Genomic DNA, 26,116 nt, shown 5'->3' with positions numbered 1-26,116 from the left:
GGCAGGAGGGGGGAGGGCATTCCTAAGTGTATCAAGCCATTTCTGCAGGGAAATTGGCTTACTTTTATTATATTTTAGAGTCATCTGGGTAGCTTGAGTTCATGGCTAAAATGTAAAGAAATTTTTTTCCCTACCACCATTCCTCTGGCCCTGGGCTTTTCCCTCCTGTCCCCTCTTCAGCTCAGAGCCCTCAGCTCATGGCTACAATTAAAAAAAAATTTCCTGCATGTTCATTCCTGTGGGGCAACCTGTCACAGGGCTGACCATCCAGACCAGAGCATCACTGTGGGCAGCTTCTCAGCACCCTCCGTAGCTGCAGCTGATTGGCTCCAGAACTTACTGGAAGCCTTTTGGAAATATCAAACAGGAGGCTCACCCTAGTCCACTTTCTGCACCACGTCAGGAGATAAGACATTTACTGAGAGGCTGAAGAAAGGGGCCATGTTTTTTTTTTTTGCCAAAGAACTACTCCCAGCTCTCTCTCTCAGTTTAGTAAACTTGTTCTTACATCTTTCCCAGAGCCTGAAAAGAAGGCTCTTGTCATGTTCCATCAGTATCAAAATGTTACATCAGCAAACCCAATTTTTCTTTGCTTTGGGGAGGAGTCAAGAGGGACCTGACTGGCAGCCTTGCGAAGAAACATGCTATTTAATGTTGGTGCTTGGGATTCACTTAGCCTTCTCTTCTGATTGCCTATTTTATCTTTTTCCTTTGTGTGTTTTCTCTTTGGATAACAGCTGAAAGAGAAAAGTAAGACTTCCATCACCTTACGGCTCTTGTTTCCTGAGCCCACAGTTCACAGTGACCCACAAGGGCGCTCCGCTTCCTCCCCCAGCCCTTCCGGACAATGTCTTCCCTTAGGTGCAGTGTCCCTTAAAAGAACTTTGGTCTATGTTCAGACTAAACTTACTCCAACCACACGAACTGTAAATGAGAAGTGCTGTTGGTACACAGACCACGGCCCATCTGCATTCACCAACATCCTACATCAGCAGGTCAGATCAGCCTACACCGCGGATGCCGACCATCCACGCAGGCTGTGTGCCACCCCTCTGTGTCCTGGCTGGGACTCTGCAGGTGTCGGTGTCTGAGGTCACCTTCTCTTTGTTCAGAGCTGCCTGGATGATGCTCGCCTGGAGTCCGTCCTCTCCATCATGTTCCAGATCCTGAGGCAGTGCTGCCCTAAACGCCCCCTGCCCTTGGCCGCAGCCAGCAGTGCTTACGCCTTCCCCGTCCCGGGCAGCATCGCTTCTGAGCCTCCCCGTGTTCTCGATGAAGGTAAAGTCGGCGGGAACATCGGGCTGTGCACTCAGTGTTTGCGGGTCGGTGGTGTTTCAAAGGAATGTAGAAGTAGAATCGGTTGTTTTATAGGCCAACCGTGATTGTCCAAAAGGCTAATTAATGATCTGTATAAAAATGTAACTTTTCCATATATGGGGTAAACAAATACCAAGTACAGTTATCTTGTCCTTAATTATTAACTGTGGAAACTTCTCTTGCTGGCTAGTGAATGCCTATGTATATAGTTATCTCAGCTGATTACAAAGCAAACTCTTCCCAAGGTCCCCTGGGTGAGTCCCCCACTATCCTGAATGGTTCTGGAATAAATTTGCTTTAAGGATAAAATACAAATAAAACTTTTGTTCTTTACCACCCCAGGCTAGTCCTGCTGGAATATTTAAAATGTTGACCCAATTGCCAAGCTTTTGTTGTGAAAAGGCTCTAGTGCTTTCATATCCTTCTTCCTTCCCTTGGCCACATTTCCAGCGGCATCATCTTGCTGCCGTGGCACTGGATGTTTTCTGTGGACTGTTGTTTTATTTCATTTATTTACTTTAGTCTGCTCTGAGCGTATTTTAATTTTATTTTTTAAATTTACATACACTGTTGTTCATTTTTGTACAGTATTTGATTTCTCCCCTGAGCTAGAGTCCTCATAAATTTCCCAGCACCACATCACCTGTGAAGTGTCACCATTGTGCACTGTTTTAAATACATTCCTTCATATCAAAATTAGAGAATTAGTCAAAGTGCTAAGTTGCAACAAATCTTGCATCTCTGGGATCTCCACGCTCCGGCAATATTAATTGTGAAAATGCTTCCAGATTGACTGGGCGAAGCCAGAATAGTTTTCACATGTCACCTGATTCTGCAAACTCATATTCCATTCAACACGGGACAAGTTCAGACTTCATGATGGAGTGCTTTTACGTGTCTGTGTGTGCGTGATTTATGCATACCAATAAACATGTTACATGTGCCAACATGTATGCTTCCAATAAACATCAGCATGTGTTGTGATGCTGTGCACTTGCTAACGAGCCTCTTAGGAGAGAAAGAAGTACTAACTGTTGGGTGGTGAGAATCCAATTCCAAGGCAGAGGGGAACCTCACCCATTGACCTCTTTTTTCCCCCACACCCAGAGGATTGTGAAGATGATGATGATGAAGAAATGGACAGAGACTCAGATTCTGAAGATGTGAAAGAGGAAGTAGGTAGACCAGCTCTCTCTCGTAGTGATCTCCACATTCCTGTTTTACAAGGAAAGATGCCACTTGCTGTGTTGCACAAAGGCCCTACTTTTTTTTTTTACTTCCACTTCGGTGCGGGCAGATAGCGAGGCTCTCTAAATGACAGCTACTGTTATTGATTTTCCAGTTGTCATTTTCATCTCGGTAGGCCCAGTACAATGTCGCATTGTAAAATCAGAGGCTGTCCATTACGAAGACATTAATATTCTATCAGGGTGTGCCTTAGGGAGACACTTGATGCTTAGGGTTGGGATATTTAATAAGTGTGAAAGAGACAGTGGACGCTTTTTTAGGAAACTTTCTGGTAGAGCTCACCTATCTCTGTCACCCTTCTGACTTACGTCCTCTGCACAGGATCACAGTTTTGCAGGGTTCTCTCCTTTGAGCTGTGAGGGAGCTTACTCTGGCCTGCAGGGGGCTGGTGCCCTCTCGTCTTGACCCCGTGATGACCGATGCTGTAGAACAGAGGTCAGTAAACTTGCTAGAAAAGGTCAGACAGTGATTGGCCAGGCTTTGTGGACTGTACCGTCGCTGTCACAACCACTCACCTTTGTTGGTCAGCACAACACTGGCCATGGACAACTGTATAAGAGAGGGCGTGGCTGTCATCTGATAAAACTTTATTTGCAAAGACAGGCAGCTGGACATAGTTTAGTGAGCAGTTTTCCAGAACTCTTGGCACACTGGACCGGATAATTCTTTGTTGTAGATGGGGGTGTCCTGTGCATTGTAGGGAATGAAGTGGCATCCCTGGCTTCTACCCACTAGATGCCAGGGGCACTAGATGACCCCCCCACCTTTGTCCTTCAGTCATGGACCAAAAATATCAAATTACCAACGGTTTCTGGGGCACAGAAGCACCCCTGCTTGAGAATATTGATAATTTGTGTATGAAGTACAGTTCGGTCTCCTTTTCTTTTTGTGAATGTGGACTTGAACAAGCCCCTTAAAGTTATTGTTCCTTACTTTTGTGCAAAATAGAACTGAGATGTAAATGTTACTGTTTTTAACATGCTGGAGATAAAACCTGAATTAAAAAAATTCATTGTCTATATATGTGTGTAAGTGTGTGTCATCTGTCTGTCTGTCTATCTGTCTTTCTTTCTCCATCCCCCTCCTTCCTCCCTTCCTCCTTCCTTTCCTTCCTCCTATCCTTAATTCTCAGCCACCCTTCTACCTACCTGTATAGATAGAAAAAGACTTTTGAATTCTCTATCATAATAATCACCTTGCTGATGGTAGCAGCAGACACAGAGGGACTGCTGAGCTCGATCTCTAGGTCATGACTGCTATTGACACTCTGGTGTTCTCAGAGTTTTGTTGATAAATAAAATCATTTCTGAAGTCATCAGTCGCAAATTGGTTCTTTGCTGTGACTTGGCGGTGCTGGCCTACGAAGTCCTTGCTGAGTTATCTGAATAATACTGTGCTGCTGCAGTCATTCATCAATGCCACTTCCTGCCCCTCTTGCTTGCTCTTTGATAATGGAATGTCTGATGTAGAGTGTCAGTCGCCTCTGGTATCTGATGTGGAGGGACAGGCTGCACACCAGCGCCTCACATCACACAGCTTCGGGGCGGGGGACAGCTTGAAGGTACTGTCCCCTAGTCCCCACTCTGCAGATGGTGGTGGGATAGGGTTGAATGTAGCCTAAACAAATAAGCAAACCCCGCTGGGGAAAGAAACATAAGACAAATTGGTGAGGGCCTGGAAACTATTCATCAAAGGCCTTCAAGACAAGGAGAAGACAGGAAGTCAGCGTGTGAGTGGTAGAAAAACAGAGAGCCGTGGGGATCAGGGCTTCCCTGGGGATGACTGGTGTTCCAGCGAACAGGTTGTCCTGGTAACCCAGCTGCCTTTGCTGCAAGAGATGTGGGCAAGGTGTCAGGAGTATTTGTTCCTGCTTACAGACTAACCCAGGCCTCGAACTTGGTGGTCTTTGCATTTGAAAGTTTACTCAGCATTCAAAAAAGATAAACTCATGCCATTTGCAGCAACATGGATGGAGCTGGAAGGGATCATGCTCAGCGAAATAAGCCAGAAAGAACAAGAAAAATACCGGATGGTCTCACTCATAGCAGGAATTTAGAAAAACTAAATAAGGGACCAGGAAAAATACTCATTATAATAAAGTAAAAACCAGGGGGTGAGACTTGTATGGGGACTACAACCAAGGTGAAAATGCATACATTGTGCAAAAATGAAAAATGATGTAAAAAATATATAAAAAAATAAAAAAAATTAAAAAAATTAAAATAAAAAAATAATTGGGACCAGCTTCTTAGAATGATTAAAGGAACTTTTATCTGTTGAGGGTCTTGCATGTGCAAAGTCAGGTGCTGTTCTTTGATGGAAAACTGTCACGTTAACACAAGGAGAGAGAAACTTCCGGCAGGTTGAGGGGGTGTTGGCCATGTTTTTGCCATCTTGAACACAACCATCGACTTTGAAGAAAGTCCAAAGGAGAGGTGGATGAGCAGTGAAGTCAGTCTTCAGTCCGCTCCTCTCTCCTTTCTTTCCTTTGATTTAAATTTTCTCTCGGGTACTCTTTTTTTCAGGCACTTTGGACGTGACGCAGCACATGTGAGGCAGCAGACTGATTAGACAGCCTGGCATCCCACAGGATGCTCATGTGACACAGAAACAAGAAGACATCGTTTTTATCTTTAGATTGTTCACCAGCTGCTTAATTTGGAATTGTCCCTGCCAGGGTTCAAATCCCACCTTCAAAAGGCCAGTGAACTTGAGTCTAAGATTGTGAAAAATCAATATTTGAGGGAGGAGGAAGGGCCAGAAAATTACTTAAATTACATGGACACCAGCATCCCAGACTGGATAACTGTGAGGACTCAGAAGTTGAGCAGTTCTTAAATAAATGTATTTATAAGAAATGCGGAAGGAGCCGAGTACCCACCTGCTACCTGGAGATTCAGAGAACAAGATGCAAATCGTTGGGGACCATACTTGGCTTCTATTACAATGACTCCACCTTGCTGTACTGAGAAAGCATCATGGCTGAAGCAGATAAAGGAGGGGGCATGGCTGTTGCTAATAGTACTTTATTTATAAAAACAGTGGGTCTCCATTGGCCTACCTGGCTCCAAAAGTCAAATAAGTCACCCAGCCACATGTAGAATGGGTTAGGCCCCAGCTCACAGGTCCCCTGGCACTTCTTACTCCAGACTCAGCAGCCACTGGTGGGGAGACTTCCCAGTGTCTGCCAGATTGTGCTTCCATTGGCACCACCCTGAGGCGTGGCTGGCATTGCAACAGAGAAGGTAGAGCTAAGCAGGAACTAAAAGATGAAGCTGGAAGGGACTAGAGTCTCCATTGCCGGGCGAAGGAGTTTGGACCTGGTAGGCCCTGTATCTGAAAATATCATTACAGCAACCTCCTCGGATTTTCTTTCAATGTGAAGCTTGGAAGAAAATTGCCCGAGATGGAGGGAATATTACCTTTTCTTTTTCCTCTGGATCAAGAATATAAACATTTATTTTCCCCATTTATTTGATTTAGGGAAGAGTAATCCAGACTTTCAGGACTGCCACTTCAGGTTTTTCCTTAACTAACCAAATCTATACCTAAAACTTAGGGTAGATTTTCCCCAGTATGCAAGGAAACTTGATCTAGGAGAGACAGACGAAGACAAAGAGGCAGAGCTGGTTCATTCTCGGCGTCTTGTCTTTGTAAGATTCTTTAACCTTTGGAAACTACAGAAGTGTTGAGCGAAAGCTCACTGTCACCATTAAGCTGTTATAAAATGATGGTCTAGAAGAAAAAGTGAAGGACCTGGGATTATTATACACAGTGAAAAAAAGACTGATGGTGACTTGGCAAACTTTTACGTGAACAGAGGGAAAAAAGATCCAGCAGGAGGCTACACGCTCCTCTCCAGGCACAATCCTGTGTCTGGGGTCTTGTCTCCTGCCACCGCCTCTTAGTGCTTCAGCCATCTTCTTCTTGTCAGCAGATGCAAGCTGCTCCTTCTAGCAGTAACCCTTGCCCACGTGTTCGCACACCTGGCTGCTACTGTCATTAGTCTAGTCAACATCTTCCGTCCTCGGAGATCAGACCACCCCACCTAAACAGCGGCCTGTGCCCAGTCTCAGCCACCATCACGTCACCCCCTTTCAGTATTTCCGTGGCAGTTATTCATTTTCTGTCTCCCTTCTCTCACTAGAGGGCAAACTCATGAGAGAAAGTGCCTTTACTTGTTCCATCATCACTATATCCAGAGAACCTGCACATCCTAGGTGCTCATTTAGTGTTTGTGATGAGAGCGAAGGATCTAAATAGGAAAGGTAGATGGATGAATAGGCACCATAATTATAATTACGTCGCTGATAATGTGATGAGATAAAGTAATGTCTTTCATATGATTCTTTATTATTTATAAAGATCATCTCATTTTATATAAATTAAAATTTATTCGGAGGGCTGAGAAGTCCTGACATAAATGCTGAGCACAGTTCTGTGTGTCTTCCTTCTTTTTATTTCAAAAATCCAACCTGACACACTGGGCTCTCCTGTGTGTGGCCAGCATGATCCTTGGGGGCGAGTGTGCCCCCAGGTCCTGAGAGTCATGTAGGCAGGGCCTGTCTTCAGGGCCTTTCTTGCCTGCAGTGTTTCTCCAATGTTCCATTGCAGGATGATGACTTGGAAACAGATGTGAACAAGCTGCGTTCCTACCCCGGTCTTGACCGACCTGAAGAGGAATTGAAGCAATATGGAGCAATGTGTCTTGAGCTTTCCTGTAGCTTTGAGGTAGGACATCTGCCGTGGTTCTGCGTCTTGGTGATACATGATGGCTTTTTGCAGCACCTGGAAGCCAAACTGAGGTCTCCAGAGGGAATGTGTTGCTCATCAATAGCAATCTGCTTCTGAACTTCTGAAAGAGAAGTAGGAGGCCAAGCAAAAATGTTACCGTACGTGCAAGGTCCAAAAATCTGACAGCCAGCACTTAGGATGGAGGTAGGATGAAGGTCCACACCGCCCCCTGTTGGCTGGTGGGCAAGTGCCCGGTGCCCATATGCCAAAAAAACACAAAGATTCTTGATTTCATTGTTCACTTGTCAAATGGGAGCTGTACCCATGGCTTTCCAAAGGCGGCCAGCCTGATTCCAGGGCTTCTGTATTAGTAGAAACAAATTGAGATGCTAACACCTGGTGTATGGTGTAAGACCAAGGTTTTAGACTTGTCTTTTGACCCTCATTACTTTCTTACGACTCTCCATAAATAGTGGATTTGGCCATGGCTTACGGTTCAAGCTAAGTCACATGGAGAAAGGAGGTGATATATTCTATTTCACTCTGGAAGGCAGAAAGGGATCTGTGGGTTAAAGTCTCAAGGAAGGACATTTCAATGCTGTGTATGGAAGACTTCTTTTTAAACAGTCAGAATGAGCCTCCAATGCAAGGCACCAACTCAGAGTGTGGTGAAGCCCCGATAAAAGAGGTTGTTCAACCAGTCTATGGCTTAAAGGGTACTAAGGAGGGTTCCATGCATGCATCGCATTGTACGGGGCCAACAAACAACCCTTTCCAATGTGAGTTTCTATGGTTTTGCCATTTATTTGATTATTGAAACTACATCTTCCCCTGATTGACCTTGAGAAAGGTGCCCAGTTCACAGGATTTATGCAGAGCTCAGTGCCCAGAAAGTGAGAGTAGGGTTCAAGGTGTGCTCCTCCCTGGAGGAGACTAACAGGTTCTTTTCTGCTTTAAACCTGCAGGAATTGGAGCCCAGCCTTGGCGATGATTTGAAGGTTGGAGAGACTCAGCATGTCAATCACCAGCACATTCCGACTGTTGCCTCCCCCATGCAGCAGTGCCTGACCACGGACCAAAGCTCCTGGGGGCAAGAAAGAAGAGACACAGTCCACACTTCCCTTCTGAGCAGGGCGAAGGTGGGGTGGTCCACTGTGCACCAAGCCTCCACAAAGCGACCTGTCATGAGCCCATGCCGAAATGCACAGCCCAATGGTCTTGGGGTAGATCCTTCTGGAAATGAAACCCCTGACATTTGGACTTCCCTCCAAGAGGATGCTTGGGACATAGATGAGACTTTCTGCCCAAGGATTAGTGCCTCCTTTTCCAAGGGAGAAAAAGGAGTTTCCTTCACTAGGTCTGGAGAAGGTGCCGAAGCGATCGATGAACTTCTGAAGACGCATCCTACGCCCATCCCCTTCCACGATCCCTGTCTTTATATGGCCAATGCTCGAAGAACCAGGTCCGTGGCTGACTTCACGACGCTGGCATTTCCCGATCTCTGGGGACACTGTCCACCTCCCTCTGCCCAGTCTATGTTGGAACGTAAATACGGAGTGCAAAGGTGATGGTGCTACTGATTTGGAAGTTATATATTTTCTCTTTCCTAATAATTTTATAGGTGGGATGTTTTTCTACAAATAGTTCTGTTATCTGTGGGAAAGCGGACATCAGTCAGGACACATTAGAGAGCTTTTGGCAATGTTTGCCAAATACAGACATTTGTCTCCCTACCGGGATTTTTTACGAAGCAAGTGTGGGGTAGTGGCAGGCATGTGTTTCCAAAAATGAATTCCTTGGGGGGTTCCGGTGCGTTCCTTTGGTCCATGTCCTTTGCAAATGACTGTGTCAGGTGAGATAATCCAGTGCCTCCCAATACTGGGATCATTCCTCAAGGGAGGAGTCTCAGGAACAAATGAGGATGGATTATGTGGGATGGCTTCTTCACTGCAACTTGCTGTCTGATCTCTTGTTAATGAGGGGAAGTGATTTACCTTCACCCCAGTCACAGCCATACAGAATCTGGTTGGCTGGCAGACGAGTCTTACTGCCTCACTGAGAACTGGATGGAAATAGTGCATTCTCCAGGGAAGAAATGCTGGGTGACGGATTATTCCCAGAAAGCAGGAAAGGGCGATTTGCCTCTTTATCAGCATAGTGAGGGTAAAACAAAGATTTCTAAAGCCAAGGGAAAAATTACTTTCCCTGGAAAAAAAAAAAATGAGTGTGCATACATAAGCCGCTGGAGCGAAGTGTGATGTTGGAAAGTTTCATTAACTTGAAGGTGTTCCAGTTCATCAGTAAATTGATAGTGCACCCCAGGACTGCTCCTGGGGCTCCTGGCTGACCTCTCTGACCTCACCCCTGCACATTATCTGTCCTGGTGAAGTTGCTAAGAGCCCCTCGACGGGGTCCACCCAGCACAGGCTCCCCCTGGAAAGAACATCTTCCCCGAGTCCACACCACATGTCTACCTGTTCCTCTCCCTTATTCCACCCCAACCACAAAGACCTGGACTGAACTTTCAAGGAGGGAATCGGACAGAGCCCCAGGATTCCCCCCCTCCCTTTTACGTAGATCTCCCAGATATTGGTGTTTCTCTGATAATAGATTGACCTTATGCCTTAGGGCTAGAGGCCCAGAAGTGACATGAGAGGCTGAAGGCTTTGGGAGCCTTCCAGATCTTGAGCTAATAGTCAGCAGTCCTCACGCCTCCCTCAAAGCCGTCTCAGCACCAAGCACCCCTTAGTCTCACAACCAGACACTTTCAATCCCTGAGCCCAAATGCTCTTGACAAAACTCTTCTTCTAGTCAAGAATCCTCTTACTAAAATTCAGTTTCGTCCCTCCTGCGCAGTGTGGTTTTATTTGTTGATCAAGAAGAGAAGGAAGGAGAGGCAGTGCTGTTTGTGTCCTTGCCACTCCAGGTGGGGGCATTATTAAACTTCCCTTCATGTGTTCCTTATGATTCTGAAGGCCCTCTGAAGAGCAGAGGCTGCAGGGGCGCGGAGGAAGGGCTGGCCCTTAAAATGCTTCCCATTCTCCTTTCTAGGATCAAGATATTGGAGGATGTCCGGAGGCTAATCCAGCCAAGCGATGTTATAAATAAAGTGGTTTTCAGCCTAGATGAGCCTCGGTAGGTGGTCTTGCACGTCCTGGCATTGGGGTAGGGGTGGGAGGGAACACGGGTGTATTCTGTTAATGACATGAGAACAGGGGCATCTTATATTAGCCATCCGTTCTTCCTCCTAAAGACCTGTAAGGGTTAAAGATCTGCAAGGAATTCTTACATCTAAACATGCCAGAATGTGCTCAAGAATAGCCATGACTCCTGCGTTCATGTCTCCTGTTTCCTGACAGGCCCCTGCAGGACTCCTCTTGCGACTGCTTGCGGTTCTTCTCCAAGTTCGAGTCAGGAAATCTCCGCAAAGCCATCCGTGTGCGTGAGTAAGTAAGGACTACACAGGGGCAGCTCCTGGAAGCTCAAGGGGGCAGGTCACCAGTGTGACCTCTCCTTGGCACCTTGAAATCAGCCCTAGTGGGAGTGTTTCTATCATGCATACGGGCAGACCCTGCTGTGACCTTGTCTCCTCTGCAAGCACTTCCCAGGGGGCCCCTAGGGGGTGGGCTAGCTGGCCGAAGAGCAAGTAGCCACTAGAGGAGACTGCTCATCAAGGCGCCTGAGGCTTCAAATAATGGGTGTGTTTTCTGTGCGAGCACTTTACTGAGAACAAGTTTAGTGTTTACTTTCTGTTGACTCTGCGTTGGTTCTCAGGGGCTACTCAGGCCTCCCTCTTCCTGTACCTTTCCATACCCATTGCTCCTGCAGCTGTGTACTTAGGAGGCAAAAACCTTGGGCTCTCCAGGGTGAGGTCAGCCATCTTTCATTGGGGGGGGGTGCTGATGCCTGCCCTCCCAAGAACCTGCCAGCCAGCATTAATGAGCAGAAAAGGTTCTGTAGGCCAGGAAAATCTAGTGTGTACAGACTGGAAGGGTGGAGATGAAACAAAATTGCCAGAGGCACAAGAGACATAGTTCTTGCTAAGTTACACTTCTTTCTGCTATGGCAGTAGAAAGAAATAAAATTAAAAGAAAAGAAAAAAGAAGCAATGTTTTTTTTTTTTTTATTGGCACAATGAGATAGAGTTTTGAAGAAATTATAACCAACTGTTCTTGAAGAACTTCAAATGGTTACTGTTATGATAATAAGGATTTTTTTTTTTAAATCCTAGTAACATCTTGGGGTAAATATATTGCCTGTGCCACAGTGTTTAGTAACGGAATTTGAACACTGCTGCACAAATAAAGAATTACAAAAGCACATTAACAACAATAACAAAAAAGGGGCAAAGGGTGTTGCTGTTTATCAAGAGTCAAAGTATAAAATTGATCTTTCATGGGTGAACTTTTGGAAAGGAAGGCCTGGAACAGGCAGTGGGGTGTGGTCAGGGAATATGGGATCAGACACTCAGGGTAACTTGGCCCTTTTTCAACTAGGGACTTTGAGCAAGTTTTCTCACTAATTTGCATTCCTTTATTTCCTCCCCCACAAGATGGGGACAGTGGTAGCACCATGCCAGAGGGGTTTTTGGAAGTATTCAATTGCACACATGAAGCTCTTAGAACATTACCTGGCACCTGGCAAGCAGTCAATCAACAAGCACTCTTACGGGTCATTTTTGAAGTTTCTCCTTTGCAGGCATGATCCTTTTTTCTTTTTGTCCATGAAATATGGCAAGGAAGCCAAACATGTAAAGCAAATACAAGCTGAGGTGCTTGGACTGAAGAAGGAAAGACACTTGTCGCAAGCCTCCTTGCTCTCCTTCTTCTGTTTGTGTTGCCAACTTAGCTTCTACTTCCCCTCTGGCTCCTGCTTTGATGGCTCCTTTTCTCCATAGATCTAGTTCAGAGCATCCAGGAGAGAAAACTCAAGAGGCGTCGACTAGTGGGACAAGGGCCAGTCCAGGCTGTGGCTAAGTTGCTGACCTGTCTGACAGAGGCAGAAACTTCAGTCATTGTGGTCAAGGGAACAGAGTCAGATGGCAGCAAACAAACCACTTACAGACGAGGAATTTTTGTGATCATGTGTTTTGCAGAGAACATGTGGGCACAGCAGACAATTTGAGGGGCACAGACGTTCCAGAATTGTGTTCTTTGCTTGTTTTAATGAGCGGTGGTGACAGTGTTGCTTAGGAGATGTCGTTAGGAGCCCATCAGTCAGCTCTGCTCCGCTATGTCTCATACAAATCTCTACCCTTCCAGAAATCTCACTCTGCAGCGCCATTCATGAGGGGTCCAGAGTGGGTGAATATGGGTGGACCAGGGCAAATATATCACCCTTTTTAGAAGAGCAACTCAAGGAGGGGTGGGGCAATAATGTTCTTGAAAACAAAATAGCCTGATAATAACATTAAATCAAGTTGTATTGTTAATTCTGTTGCTAAGACTCTGAAAAGTCATTGCCTTCGGAGACGTAGTGACTGGGAGGGGACAGATGAGCCCCCTAAGGTGACGGAGATGCCCTCCCTATACCTACCCTGGGTGATTGTCAAACAGGCCTATCCAGATACATTTATTTAAATTCATTGAGTTAAATCCATTCCTTAATGTTTGTGCATGTTACTGTATATGTGCTATATCAGTTAAAAAGTGGAAAGATGAGCAAATAACCCCTGCGTTGCTAGCCTAATTCGCACCTGTTCGTCTGCTGGGATTTATATGTACACACTACCAATCTCTGCAAACAGCCCTGCAAGGTTAGGCACTATTTCTGTTTCCATAGGCGGAGACTCAGGTTGGAAAGTAACATCTAGCATCAAATAGCAATGGCATATCCAACCAGATGTGATTGAATTTTCTCTGGGATGTAGCGCACTTAACATTTTTCTAGCTGGATAGAAACTTCATTACAATCTAATAAAAGATTTGCTGCACTGGTGTAACCGACTCTTCTAATATGAAGAAACTGTTCCCCTCCCCTGGATAGCCTCAGCCTGTGCCCCATATTGTGAGCTTACCAGCCAGCTGAGCTCCTGGCTCTTGGATCTGTCATCCGGAAGCCCAGATGTGCAGATTCTCAGTGTTGGAAGCTACCTTAGAGACTCTAAACTCTCCCTCTTGCTCCTGACTTGGCAGGTTTGAATACGACCTTCTGGTCAATGCAGATGTGAACAGCGCCCACCACCAGCAGTGGTTCTACTTCCAGGTGGGCGGCATGAGGGCTGCTGTCCCATACCGCCTCAACATCATCAACTGTGAGAAGCCCAACAGCCAGTTCAATTATGGTATGAGCTCCTGGGGAATAAAGATAGTAACACCAGGAATTATGTCACGCGTGAGGGTGATTATCACCAGAAGCCCTGCTCGGGTTTCCAAAAGGTTTGAAGTTGGGCTGACACATTTTGGTTGCCCGGTGTGGCAAGATGGCAGCCAAGCTGTGGTTAACTACTCTCTTCCATGGAATAGAGAGGAAATTCTCTCTTTGCTGTGGGCTATTAATACTATGTATAACTTTCTACTATTTCCTGACTCCCTTGCTCCACTTTGAACTTTTTGAGCTCTGCGAGCTCTCTTTCTTATTTATTCTTTATCTTCTGAACCTCACAGTAGTAAATGTATTCACCTGTTTGTTAAGGACAGGAGAATAGCATAATCCAGTTGGACAACTGATTTACACTCTAGGAAAACTCTGGAGAGTGTTTATACTCTCTTTAATCCCTGTGGCCGTATAGGAGGAGACATTCAAGGGACAAAGATTAACTTGGTGCCCATATTTGCCTTGAAAATTTCGAGGAGCGGGGAATTCTGCATGCTCCAGCTGACTCCTGTGTTAATTTGTTGAGGGTTTAGAGTAAGGAATGAATATTCCAAGACCTCTAGGTCCAAGTATAGGGCACTGTCTCTGTTTTGCATTGGCTCATAGACTCTTGCCAGTGTAGAAAGGGAACGTGGTGGTTGACTCTTCATTCACTTTGGATGGCTTTTGCAACAAACTGTCACAAATTTTGTGGCTTAAAACAAGATAAAATATTCTCTCACATTCTGGAATCTAGAACTGCAAAAGCAGTTTCATCTGGTTAAAGTTCAGTTGTTGGCAAGGTCATGCTCTTTCAGGAGAATCTACGGGAGCTTCCATTTCATTTTTCTTTCCAGCTTTTAGAGCTACCTTCCTTGCATTCCTTGGCTCCTGGCGCCTTCCTCTCTCTTTAAAAGATGGCTGCCTTCAAGTTCCTCTCTGCTTCAGGCCTTTCTGTCTCCTCTATATTCAAATATCCCTCAGCCTCCTTCTTAGGAAGACATTTGTGGTTACATTTAGACCCTGCCAGTACAATCTCCCCATTGCAAGATCCTCATTTTAATTGCAACTACAAAATCTCTTGCTATCTAAAACAAACATTCTTGGACCCCAGGGATTAAGACCAAGATGTATTTGGGGGTGATTTCAGCCTGTTACAATCTCTTTTCTCTTTTCCTCATGATTAAGGCTCCCTTCATTTTTGTAGGGATGCAGCCAACGCTGTATTCTGTGAAGGAGGCTCTTCTTGGCAGGCCCACCTGGATACGGGCAGGCTACGACATCTGTTACTACAAGTAAGTTAGAGTTTTGTTAGCTTCCTTCTCTCCGTTCTTTCATTCTCTCCCCATTTTCTGCTTTTCTCTGTTGATCTTAGAACCTCAGCAATCTGAGCTTGTCTGTTATCGTGTGGACAATGTCCCAGTGTCCATGACGTGATCTTCAGAAGCATCAGCATATTAAGTGGCACCCACAATAGACATCAAGAAATGCCTTGTGATTTTCTGAAAAATCATCAGTCTGATTTAAATACATTAAAAAACCTGTGATTAGCGCATCAAGCTTTAATTCTTTACCTGTTTCCATTTGTCCCAGTGAACAAAAAGTCTGAGATGTTTTTGTCTATTCTTATCCATCTCATGCTTCAGTTTTCAAGTAGATGAGAGTGAATTTGTGACATGTACACTTAAAAATCAGTTCCTCCTCAACAAGATGATTTTTAGGAAAAAATAAAAATGGGAGAGTTTTCAAAATTCATTTGCAGGGCCTCCCCTGGTGGCACAGGCAGTTCAGCACAGCGCTGTGAAGCTGTTCACAGTCTCTGCAGTGCTGGTTCGATCCCGCCGGCCAGCGAGGGTCCCACATGGCGCAGCAGACCTCTCCTGTCTCGCCCGCTGCTCCCCTCAGCAGTGTATGTCGTCAGTCTGCCTGTTCTGTTCCCCGCTCTGTCTCTGGTGAGTCCTCTCACCCTCCCATACAGCTGGCCTGTACCCCGGTTCTTGTATAGATAAATAAATCTTAAAAAATAAATAAATAAAAAATAAATAAATCTTTAAAAAAATTCATTTTCAACACTTTATCAGTAACCAGGTCCATCAATTTATGCTGTAAAGTTGTAATGACATTTAAATTATTCATATCTTTTGATAAAAGAAATGGATTCTGGAAGTTGCTAATGTGTGCGTTTTCTTTTGATGGAAAAGGAAAAATTCAAATTGATTAAGAAAAGAGATAGGAATTGCTAGGACACGTAGAAAACATGTAATTAATTATTAGCTCATTGCTAGATTCTTCGAGAAAATGATAGGCTTGTACTTATTTTCTTGAAGAAACTAAGTCTTTTTTTTTCCAGGCCTCTAAAAAGAAGGCCCCTAAAAAATTATTATTTGACATTCTAGGGTATAGAATTGCTATCAATATTAAAAAAAAGAGTATATGCTCTTATGTTCTTGACTTTTGAGGCTATGAGGATGCCAGCATCGATAGATAGGAAAGGTCGAGAATTGTGTCGCTGTATCAGACACAAAGGCCAAAGTCGGCAAAAGAGATAAGGATGGTCTATAAAACCTGAGCTGGGCTAACAGCTCCGAAAAAAGAGCTGGCAGGCTTCCATTCTTACCTATTAGGATGTGGACTTGGGCAGTAGTTTCATTATGTTCTTTAGAAAAATAATGAAAGGTGACAATTTCGTGGGTTTTTCATTCACCTGTTTGGCAATTACCCTCTGGAACCCCTATCTTGAGATCCTCAGATTTTTTTTTTTTTTAAGTCTAAATCTCCAAAAAGATTTAGACTAAAAATCACCTTAAGGTAATAGAGCTCACGTCTTTAAGAAAAAAATAATAAGGACTTAAATTTGGACCTTGGTGTATCAAGAATATTTCTAGTGTCTTCTGAACATAGTAGCTCAAAATAAATGTGGAAGACCAGCTTGCAGCCCAGCTTGGCTCTGGAGCTTAGTAGGAGGTGGGGCACACTTGACACTTAGCATCCCCTCCCAATGAGCAGTTCCTCTCTCTGGAGCTGCCCCTCTTGCTGGCGGAGAGTGAAGGGCAGGTGTAGGGTACAAAGAACCTGCGAGAAGGAAAAGGAAGGAGATCCCACAAGTCCAAACGCATTGCTTGGCCTGCAGAAAGCCAGCGTTAATGTTAATAGCTTTTAGATTCATTAACAAGACAATTGTTATGTGATTAAAAAGCAACAGAGGGGTAACATGAAAACCTTGAATGTATAATGTAATTCATTTTTCACATTCCAGCCATGAATACAACAGAGATCAATGGATAAGATTGCTACATTGTAATGTAGTTTGTTTTACAATTATTCACCACATTATGTTAACACATTTCCAATAATGTGGTCTAACAACAGGCTAGTTGTGTGTAGCCCTATTCAAACACAGCTCAGAGCACCTCTCCTTCCTGTGGGGTGCTTTGGATCAGACAATGCTTTTCTGCTTTTTTAGCCATCCCTGTCTTTGCGTTGATCTGCTTTATAAGATGCCTCTGTTTCATCCGCACCTTAATGCTCTCAGGTGTATTAATTTGGGAGAATTTTCCCTCTGTATTTCCTGTCTCCAGTATATCATCGGAAACTCAGAAGTTCTGTTCTGTTATGATGTTAACTTTAGTACCACATTCTGCAGGATTCTAAAGGGGGTGCCGGGGAGTTCATTGTGAGGAAAACCACGAGTCTCAGTCCCTGCATGTACCTCTGGAAGGGAGAAAGACAAAAGGACACTCAGAGGGAAGTAGAGAGTCATTTCCTTCCCAAAGTGACAGCAGTGATGATGAGTTAGAGCTTTGTGGGTCTGATCATTACCAGTTAGAAAGTACTTTCCGCATTGTATTCATAACCTGCATGTGCTTCAATATATCTGTTTGTAAGTTAGTTTTTTTTTTTAATAATGAATCATTTTTTTTAAGACTTATTTATTTATACAAGCACTGGGTACAGTCAGAAGCGTGGGAGCCAGAGCAGGGGACAGAGCCAGAGCGGGGAACAGAACAGGCAGACTGATGAGGTACACTGCTGAGGGGAGCAGCAGGCACGGCAGGAGAGGTCTGCGCACCATGTGGGACTCTTGCCTGGCTGCCGGGGATCGAACTGGTGCTGCAGAGGCTGCAGGCAGCTTCACAGCCCAGGGCTCAACTGCTGCGCCATCAGGGGAGGCCCTTTGTAAATTAGTTTTAATCAATGACTATACTACCATATTATGTAACTAGAAAACATGCAAAAAGTTAAGAGTTTTAAATGTGAGAAAAGGATGACACAAATAATAGTTTTAAATGCTTACCTAATTGTTGGGTTTTATGCTGCTGCTGACTCAGGCAGTGCTACCTCCTTAGGGTAGGTTCGCCACGTAAGCTAGTGTTGTACATAGTCTTTGGGATAATTTTGAAAATTTTTGGTTAACTTCCCAGATCTCATTAGACTATATTTACACACATTAGAATTCTTTGAGAAAGAGCTGATGTTATAGGTCATGTCCATCCTTTCGCTTTCTTGCTCATTTGTGCTTAAAATTAAATGTTAACTTCAATATATGACTTCTAAGCAGATGAAAAGACCTGGTTGGTCTACATTGTGAGTTTTGCTAAATTTAGATAATGTAATCTGAAAATTCACTGAAGTGCCTTCTGCAGACTTCAGTACCAGAAGATAAAAGCAAAAGAATGAGGGAGGTGGTGAACCATCCCCATGCCCACTCGGGAGCCTCTACTGCCACTGATGCTGAACCACACGCCACGCAAGACCACAGATGTCTGTTGTGTGGCATTGTTCATATCCCAGCCCCAGAAAACAACAGAGAAGTGTCTGGTTTACTCTACACTTATCCATCACAGAGTGTCCAATATGGACTGTCCATATTATACTGTACACACCTTCACTTCGTTTCTATTGCCCAGAGAATAATAATTTTTAAAATTTTTTTATTTTAACATTCATCATTTTTTACAATTTTTTAGACAATATTTGCTTCCCCCCATCCCCTCAGGTGTAGTCCCCATAGAATTTCTTTCCCCAAGGCACCTGTGCACCATCACTGCAGTCCCCTGTGCGCCTCCCTCCCTCTGCTCCCTCTCCCACCTTCTCCCCTGCAGGATGTCTCTGGTTTATAATTGTCTGTTTTTGCTTTGTTGTGTTTTGTACTGTTATTTTTTTTTTTTACACTGATGTCTTATTTGGTTCCCCTATATTCCTGCTATAAGTGAAACCATCCAATACTTTTCTTTTTCCTTTTGGCTTATTTCACTGAGTATAATTCCTTCAAGCTCCATCCACGTTGCTGCAAATGGCATGTGTTTATCTTTTTTGATTGCTGGGTAATATTCCATGGTGTATATGGACCACATCTTCTTGATCCAGTCATCTGTTTTTGGGCATTTGAGTTGTTTCCAGGTTTTACCTATTATAAATAGTGCTGCAATAAACATAGGGGTACAGGTGCTCTTTTGAATCACTGTTTTTGTGTCCTTTGGGTAGATCCCCAGTAGTGGAATTGCCGGATCATATGGTAGCTCCATTTTTAGTAGACTGAGGAACGTCCAGACAGCTTCCCACAGTAGTTGGACCAGTTTGCACTCCCACCAGCAGTGTAGGAGAGTTCCTTTTTCACTGCATCCTCTCCAAGAGTATAATAAACTTAAGGAGCCATTCTAATAAGCTCTCCCTGAGCTTTTGGGCTCTTGGCCGTTGCGCTGAAGCACCCCTCTGCCCTCCACCTTACAGAGCACTAGGACAGAAAATAAAAAGTGATCTTGCAGAGGGAGGAACAAGAGTCGGTAGCTCGTTTTTCCATGCCTCTCACAAAAGTAAGCAAGGCCAGTTTTAGTTTCCACTTTATTTACATCCTCGCAGTCTGCTTGCCCTGCTCACATCCACAGCCCCGCACCTTGCAGAAATCTCTCCCAGCGCTGGTCTAAAGCAATTTTTGTGCTGAAGGGCAGAGGGAGGGAAGCCGCGCTCAGAGTGCCCATGTAATACACAGCGGCTGATCTCTTCTGACATTTATCTCTGCTCGCGAGCGGAGATGGAACAGCTCACTCATGAAGACGAATGTCGTACAGGAGCTCTGCCAGCGTGCGTCCTGCCGAGGGATCTCAGGAGGGAGATTTGGTGTTAGAGAGAATATTAGAAACGCGCAGACACGGGGAAGCCAGGCGACTCGGCTGCTCTGCCTTATTAGATCCTGTTAAGTGAAATGATGCGCCCTTGTTAAATAGAGCCATCGCCATTATAAGATTATCTTATTCACTCTCCATCTTGGCATTTGCTTATTTCAGGCACACGCAGAAAAAAAAAAAATGACTTCCCAGCATATTTTTTACGTACAAATGGAAATAGATAGAATTCATAACTATGCATTTGTGTACTTTGTGCCTTGCTTCATTGAAAGGGCTTTGTGATTATAAAAGCGCAGATCCTGTCAAAGATAAATGGTCAGGGAGCGGCAAAGCAAAAGGAGCCCACTGAGTGTGGGGTGCCTGCTGCATCCGACCCGGCCGTCTGTGACCTGCGAGGACTGTCCAGGATCTGGCAGATCCGAGAGGACACTTGACTCTCTCCGGGTGCCCCAGGGCAGACTGAGGAGAGACAGTTCTTGGAATTAATCCTCTACCCCTCATTGATGGTGTGACCTTGGACAAATTATTCCCACCTCTTTCCATCTTAGATTTCCTTTTTTTTTTAAGATTTATTTATTTATTTATTCAGGCACCGGGTACAGTCAGAAGTGCGGGAGGGTGAGAGAATTCACCAGAGCCAGAATGGGGAACAGAACAGGCAGACTGATGAGGTACACTGCTGAGGGGAGCAGCGGGTGCAGCAGGAGAGGTCTGCTCGCCATGTGGGACCCTCGCTGGCGCCCAGGGATCGAACCAGTGCTGCAGAGGCTGCGGGCAGCATCGCAACCCAGCGCTCAACCACTGCGCCACCGGGGAGGCCCTCCATCTTAGATTTCTTACCTCTAGAATGGGGATAAGAAAAATATCTACCTGAAGATTAAATGAAATGAAATAAAGCATGTAAAAAACCTTGAACAGTGTCCTGTGCAGGGCAGATGTTTGATGAATGTCAGCAATTACCATTAATTATTAGGAGAAACATCTTAGTGGTTGCAAATACCAATGGCATAAACAACCAGTGATACGGATCATTTTCAGGAGTCTCAATGGTCTGTTTTACATTCCTTCTGCTATTTCAGACTCTTAAGTTTGTAGGCGGCCTGATTTATAATGACCAAAACTTCAAATTCTTACTTGCTGAATAGAATCCAAAGACCTTATGTCCTTTCATCCATTCCTGAGAGACAGGACATGTAATGAGAAGAATCTTGGTTCTGAGTAAGCCTGGATTTGGGGCTGAAGCCTGCCTAGTTTGCTTGTTATATGCTGTTCAGGAGACATTTCCCTGCCTGGAAAGTGCTTGTAAGAATATGTACCTTGAAAGTGTATTGTTATGATTAGAGAGGTAGAATATATTAAGCATCTTAATTATTATTCCTGAAATCTCAGGTCCATGTACGCTACAGTTTTTAACTGAACAGCTGCTTAGTACTGTGCCAAGCATGAAGAGACACAAATGAATCAGCATTAATTCCTTCCCTCAAGTGTTAGCAGGGGGGAAGGCAGTGTGATTGGAATTATGTAAAAGGGTGGCAATCAGGGAAGACTTCCTGGAAGAAGAAACACTTGAGTCTTCAAGGAAGAAGAGGAGATGGCTGAATGAGGAAGATTTCTCATGCAGAGGAAGATTTCTCATGCAAAGGAGGAACGTGGGGTCACTTAAAATATGAAGGCTGAATGTCTCTGCCTTGCAAACATCCCTCAACAGATTCATATCATCATCGGGAAATCAAATGTGTTGACGGGCTCACTGTGACTTTGTTATGGACAAATGGAATTGTAGTGAGTCGAGGTTTTGCTTTGGGGATTCATCAAACATTTCAATAGGAAGAAGAAGATCTTGGGAGAGTCTCACTGCAGGTAGAGTCCTCTCCTGGCCCCTCCCGCTGCAATACAGCTGCCAGATGTCAGCAGGGTCACCTACCATTTGCTTTCGGTTGGTTCAGCCAGAGTTTAGACCCAGATGAGGGTTGTAACTGATCTGCTTGGCTAAAATCATCCCTAATGAAGCGATCAATTTGTCTTAAATTCCAGCATTCTACAACTGACCTGAGAGGGATTGGCTTATCAGTGGGGAGCTTTTAATCTTGCCCACCAAGGGACAGCATGTGTGTGTGTGTGTGCGTACATGCACGCATGTGTGCGTTGGTGGTATGAGAAGGTAGATATCATGTAGCCAAAAGTACCATTCAGATCCCTTATACTTCCCTTACAGGATGGAACCTGGGCTCACAGAAGCTTCTTTTTCTTTGTCAATGGCAGCTCTTCCTCCCTGAGCGTGCAGGTTTGGTTGGCGTGGAGGAAAGATCTCCAGGGCAGGCACTGTGCAGCTCGCTCCCTCGTTCCTCCTGGCGCTGCCCTGGGGTCCAGTGGCCAGGCTGAGCTTACTTAGCTTGGGAGTGCCCGGGATGGGACTTGGGCTTCCTGAATGGCACCGTGGGAAACCTAAAAAGAAGTGAGGCTCATGTCAACGAGACCACCCCATCAATCCTTAGCGGCATCTGCTATTGTTGAGGGAAGATCTGGGCTCTGAATTCACTCTCTGCAGCTGAAGAACACGGGGATGTTCAGGCACTTGATGTGTCTGCTTGCCTGTGCATTCACGAATACGTGTGTGTTCAAGTGCTCACACACATGCCCCTGGTGATCCTCTCTTTGCTTGTCAACATTCCCACCACGCTGGCCACCTTGCTGCACTTCAGCTGGCCTTTCCGGCTGGGGAGAGGGTAACTGAGCAGCAACTGCTGTTCTACGGGGTTTAAATAGGATGTGTATTTGCTGGGGAGTCTTCCAGTGAGATAGAAAGAGAATAAGATGCAGCGCATGTGTGCCCTGCTTGCTTTCTGAGACACCATCTGCTTCTTTACCTACTGTTTAATAACCAGAGGCTTAGTTCTGGAGAAACTACAGAACTTTGGGGAAATCTGGAGAAAGTAGACCCAATTAGATGTCAAGAGCCAGATGGCATGGGGGTGAAGATGCTCTTTGGATGTTTCTAATCCTGTAGCCACCAAGTAAATGGGTCCACTAACGTAAGGCTAGAAAGCGGTGTGTGGAGATGAGGGTGGGCAGGTGCTCAGTGTAGGGTAAATGGTTTTCAGGCTTTTCTGCCCTCTGCCATTAGGATTGCCCTGCCTGAGGGGGCACCTGCAGTTGTTACATTGTTATAAGTTGTGTTGTTTACTTCTGTGGGCCATGACAGCAGTATGGAGATACTGCCAAGAGAAGCTCTGCAGGAGAAAGAGGCAGGAGAGAGAAGGGGAGAAAGAAGCCCAGAGAAACCCAGATTGAAGACTTGCGGGGGGCTTGGAGGCCTGCTGGCCTAATGGCCCCCTGGCACCCCTGCCTGCCATGTACCTGGTTGCTGCACTCACATAAAAGCTCAATAAAAGCCTGAGAAGCGACCGAGGGCTCCAGAACTCTCCTTTACCCGTCTGCAGGATCTCAGAACCAGCTCTGTGCCCTTCCTGGCATTATACTCAGCCTTCCCTCAGGTGACCTGGCTGCTGGGTGGCAGAAGCAGAAGCCTGAGCAATCTACCAGTTCCTGGGGATCTTTGTCTCTCACCCCATCCCCAGTTGGTATTTTATAAATATCCAAACCTCACAAAATAAGGCTTTGAATTTTGTATTTTTCCTTTCTGGCTTGCTTGATTTGTTTTTTTTTTTTTTTTCTTTTTTCCCCTGTGGTCGGGGGTGGCATAAAGGTAGCAAACAGGCAGCAAAGAAAAATCCACGCTTCTCATAGTTTGCAAGAACGCACAGTAATTATCTGCTCTATCTTCCCTCTCCCTCAATAAAACTCCAAAGCACGGTGGACAAGAGCCAGCCTTGTGAGGATTCAAGTTGCACCCCCTGGGCCTGGTGTCTTCCGCAATAGAATGCAACCATTGGGGTGTCTCTTAGGGAAGCAGCCTTGCTGGCTCCGCGTCCACAGGCAAGGCGGGCGCGTGACCACAGGGCTGGGAAAATCTCGCCTGGAATGTCCTTCTGGGTGCAATTTACTTTGATACTGTTCTCTGAAGTATCAAAATTGGTTCTTCATCTTTGATGAGGGAAAATGTGCACTCCAGTTACAAGAAGCCAAACCACATTTGGGGGACAAATGCGTTCTTTGGGGAGGAAGTGCCGCAGAGTGGGAAGAGCAAAGGCTTTGCAGTCAGGTCTGGGTCCGAGTCCTCTGTGGCGACCGCCTAGCCTGGCGACCTTTGACAAGTCAGTCTGTCTGCGCTGTTGCTTCTGACTCACACAATGACAGGTGCACTGATCTTCCCCATAACCCTCTTGGCAGGTGGGAAGGGAAGGAGGCGATGTGATAGCAAGGGGGCGGGGTTGGAGGAACCCAAATTGGGGCAATACGGTGCTTTTCTGCAATAGAACCCCAGAAAAAGCCAGAATCACTCCCATTTCTTCTATTTTCCAGCTCAGCGACTCTGCTCTGTGGCTTTCATTTTCACCCAGATGCCTGGGCCTCTGTGTCACACGGGAGGCGCTGGGGGCACCAACCTGCACTGTGCAAATTCCCTCACGACCTCTCTTGTCCCTGTCGCTGTTTTCTGTTTCACCCCCACAGTGTCTGGGGGGATGAACACTTTGTCAGTACCTAACACATGGGGTCTTCAGCGTCCAGGACCCTAAGGGAAACTTCCCCCCAACGCCCCCTCATTCTCTTCTCGTCTCCTTTCTGTTCTAGAAACCACTATCGCCAGAGCGCAGCCGCCACCGGGGGAGCATCTGGGAAGTGTTATTACACCCTGACCTTTGGCGTCACCTTCCCGCACAGTGGGGACATCTGCTACCTGGCCTACCACTACCCCTACACTTATTCAGCCCTCACGGTAACGCCCTCTCTCCACCACTGCCACTCCTGAGAGCCCCCCTGCAGGCCCGGCCATGCTGTGGGCAGCGCCCTGCCTTCCCTAGTGAGCCCGGGCTTGGGGTGGCTGACTGGGCTTTGCCTTTGTCCTTCTCCTTCCCTGGACAGGCCACAAGGCTGAGGTCATAGCCAGGGGCTTCTGAAGTCTCAGACACTCTCGGGTTTCCTCACCTCAGGGTGGGTGTAGCAGGTAGGGCATGGTCGGGCCTCTGCCTTCTACTTTTTTTAGTCCTTTTATTGATGCAACAGGATTGATAACATGTCTCGGGTGTCCATCCCTATAAACCAGCACATGCATCTGCTGCGGTCTGCTCTCCACTGGAGGTCCAGTCCTATCCTCACCACACACCCCATCCCTTTATCAGACCACCCGTGTCTCACTCTTCACTCTGGTAACCACAGTTTGGTCTTAGCGTCTAAATGTTCGTTTGTGTTTTATCTAGTTCATTTGTTTGGTTTTCTGTTCCCCATGTGTGAGTGAAATCACAGTGTCTTCCTCCGTCTGGCTTATCTCACTTTGCATGATACCCTCCAGGTCCGCCCACACTGTTGCAAATGGCTGCATCCATCTTCTTGAAATAGCTGAGTGAGTCCCCCTCCTCAGAGGATGGGCATTCAGGTTGATTCCAGATCTTGACTATTGTGAACGATGCTGCAGTGAATGTGTGGGGGGGAGGGTGAAGATACCTCTTTTTGACTTAGTCTTTTCATATTCTTCGGGAAAATTCCCAGAAGTGGGCTGGTTGCCTCACATGGAATGTCCATTTTGAATCTGTTGAGTCTTCTCCAGGCTGCCTCCACGGGCTGTGTCCCTCCACACCCCACCACTGTGTACCAGGCTCCGTCTCCTATATCCTCTATAGCATTTGTTGTTTCTTGCCCTTTGATCATTCGATGGGTCTGACTTTAAAAGGCCTTGAAATTATGCATGAAATGGTTAAGACTGGGGAGCGATTCTCTAGTTGAAATGGGGTAAACCATGTGGGTAAGCTGGGGTGCATATTCATAGGACATCGATGCTTTGAAGGGAGTGGGCAAAAGATGAAGTTTGGAAAAATTTCCCTGAGTCCATGAGCAAGTGGCCACTGGGGCTTTTCCAGAGGTTTCCATGGAGATGGGCTGGAGGCCGCTAGGGGGATTGAGGTTGGACAAGAAGAGTGGCAGAATAACACTGAATCATGGCAAGTAAGGGCCATGAGCGCTTCACGAGAGCAGCACAGCAGAAGTTGGGCCAGGCTGGAAGCTTGCAGGCTTATATTCTGGTTGGCCCTGCAAATAGACAAAAACCAGGCAAAGTGAAGCAAACTGCTCCAACTCTGCAGTTTTCTGTCACTTGAAGAAGTTGGCTAACTTTCCCTTTTCCCTGGCTATTTCCTGGCTATTTTGAGGATTAAAAATCTCAGCTTTCTTCTAGTTAGCACTTTTGTCCTGTGTGCTAATGCAAAATGTTGTTCGTATATTTACAATAACAGGTGCCTGTATGAGTGTATTTAACGCTTTGCCTGAAGGAAGAGCTTTATTAT

The 26,116-nt window shown here is 45.6% G+C and overlaps 1 protein-coding gene across 1 annotated transcript in view; it reads left to right on the top strand.

Moving 5' to 3' along the window:
* AGBL1 (AGBL carboxypeptidase 1) overlaps positions 1-26,116 on the top strand; it is a 602,442-nt gene that overhangs the window by 67,293 nt on the left and 509,033 nt on the right. Inside the window, exons 8-16 of the mRNA XM_054695456.1 lie at positions 1,113-1,278; positions 2,425-2,492; positions 7,180-7,296; positions 8,265-8,863; positions 10,351-10,434; positions 10,659-10,745; positions 13,434-13,582; positions 14,801-14,888; positions 24,411-24,555. Coding sequence (XP_054551431.1) covers positions 1,113-1,278; positions 2,425-2,492; positions 7,180-7,296; positions 8,265-8,863; positions 10,351-10,434; positions 10,659-10,745; positions 13,434-13,582; positions 14,801-14,888; positions 24,411-24,555 — 1,503 coding nt within the window. The remainder of the gene's footprint in view (positions 1-1,112; positions 1,279-2,424; positions 2,493-7,179; positions 7,297-8,264; positions 8,864-10,350; positions 10,435-10,658; positions 10,746-13,433; positions 13,583-14,800; positions 14,889-24,410; positions 24,556-26,116) is intronic.

The sequence above is a fragment of the Talpa occidentalis genome, unplaced genomic scaffold (assembly GCF_014898055.3).
Source record: "Talpa occidentalis isolate TD23 unplaced genomic scaffold, MPIMG_talOcc4v2.1 talOcc4.14, whole genome shotgun sequence".
NCBI classification, from domain to species: domain Eukaryota; kingdom Metazoa; phylum Chordata; class Mammalia; order Eulipotyphla; family Talpidae; genus Talpa; species Talpa occidentalis.
This window is presented reverse-complemented; position numbering and strand designations above follow the sequence as displayed.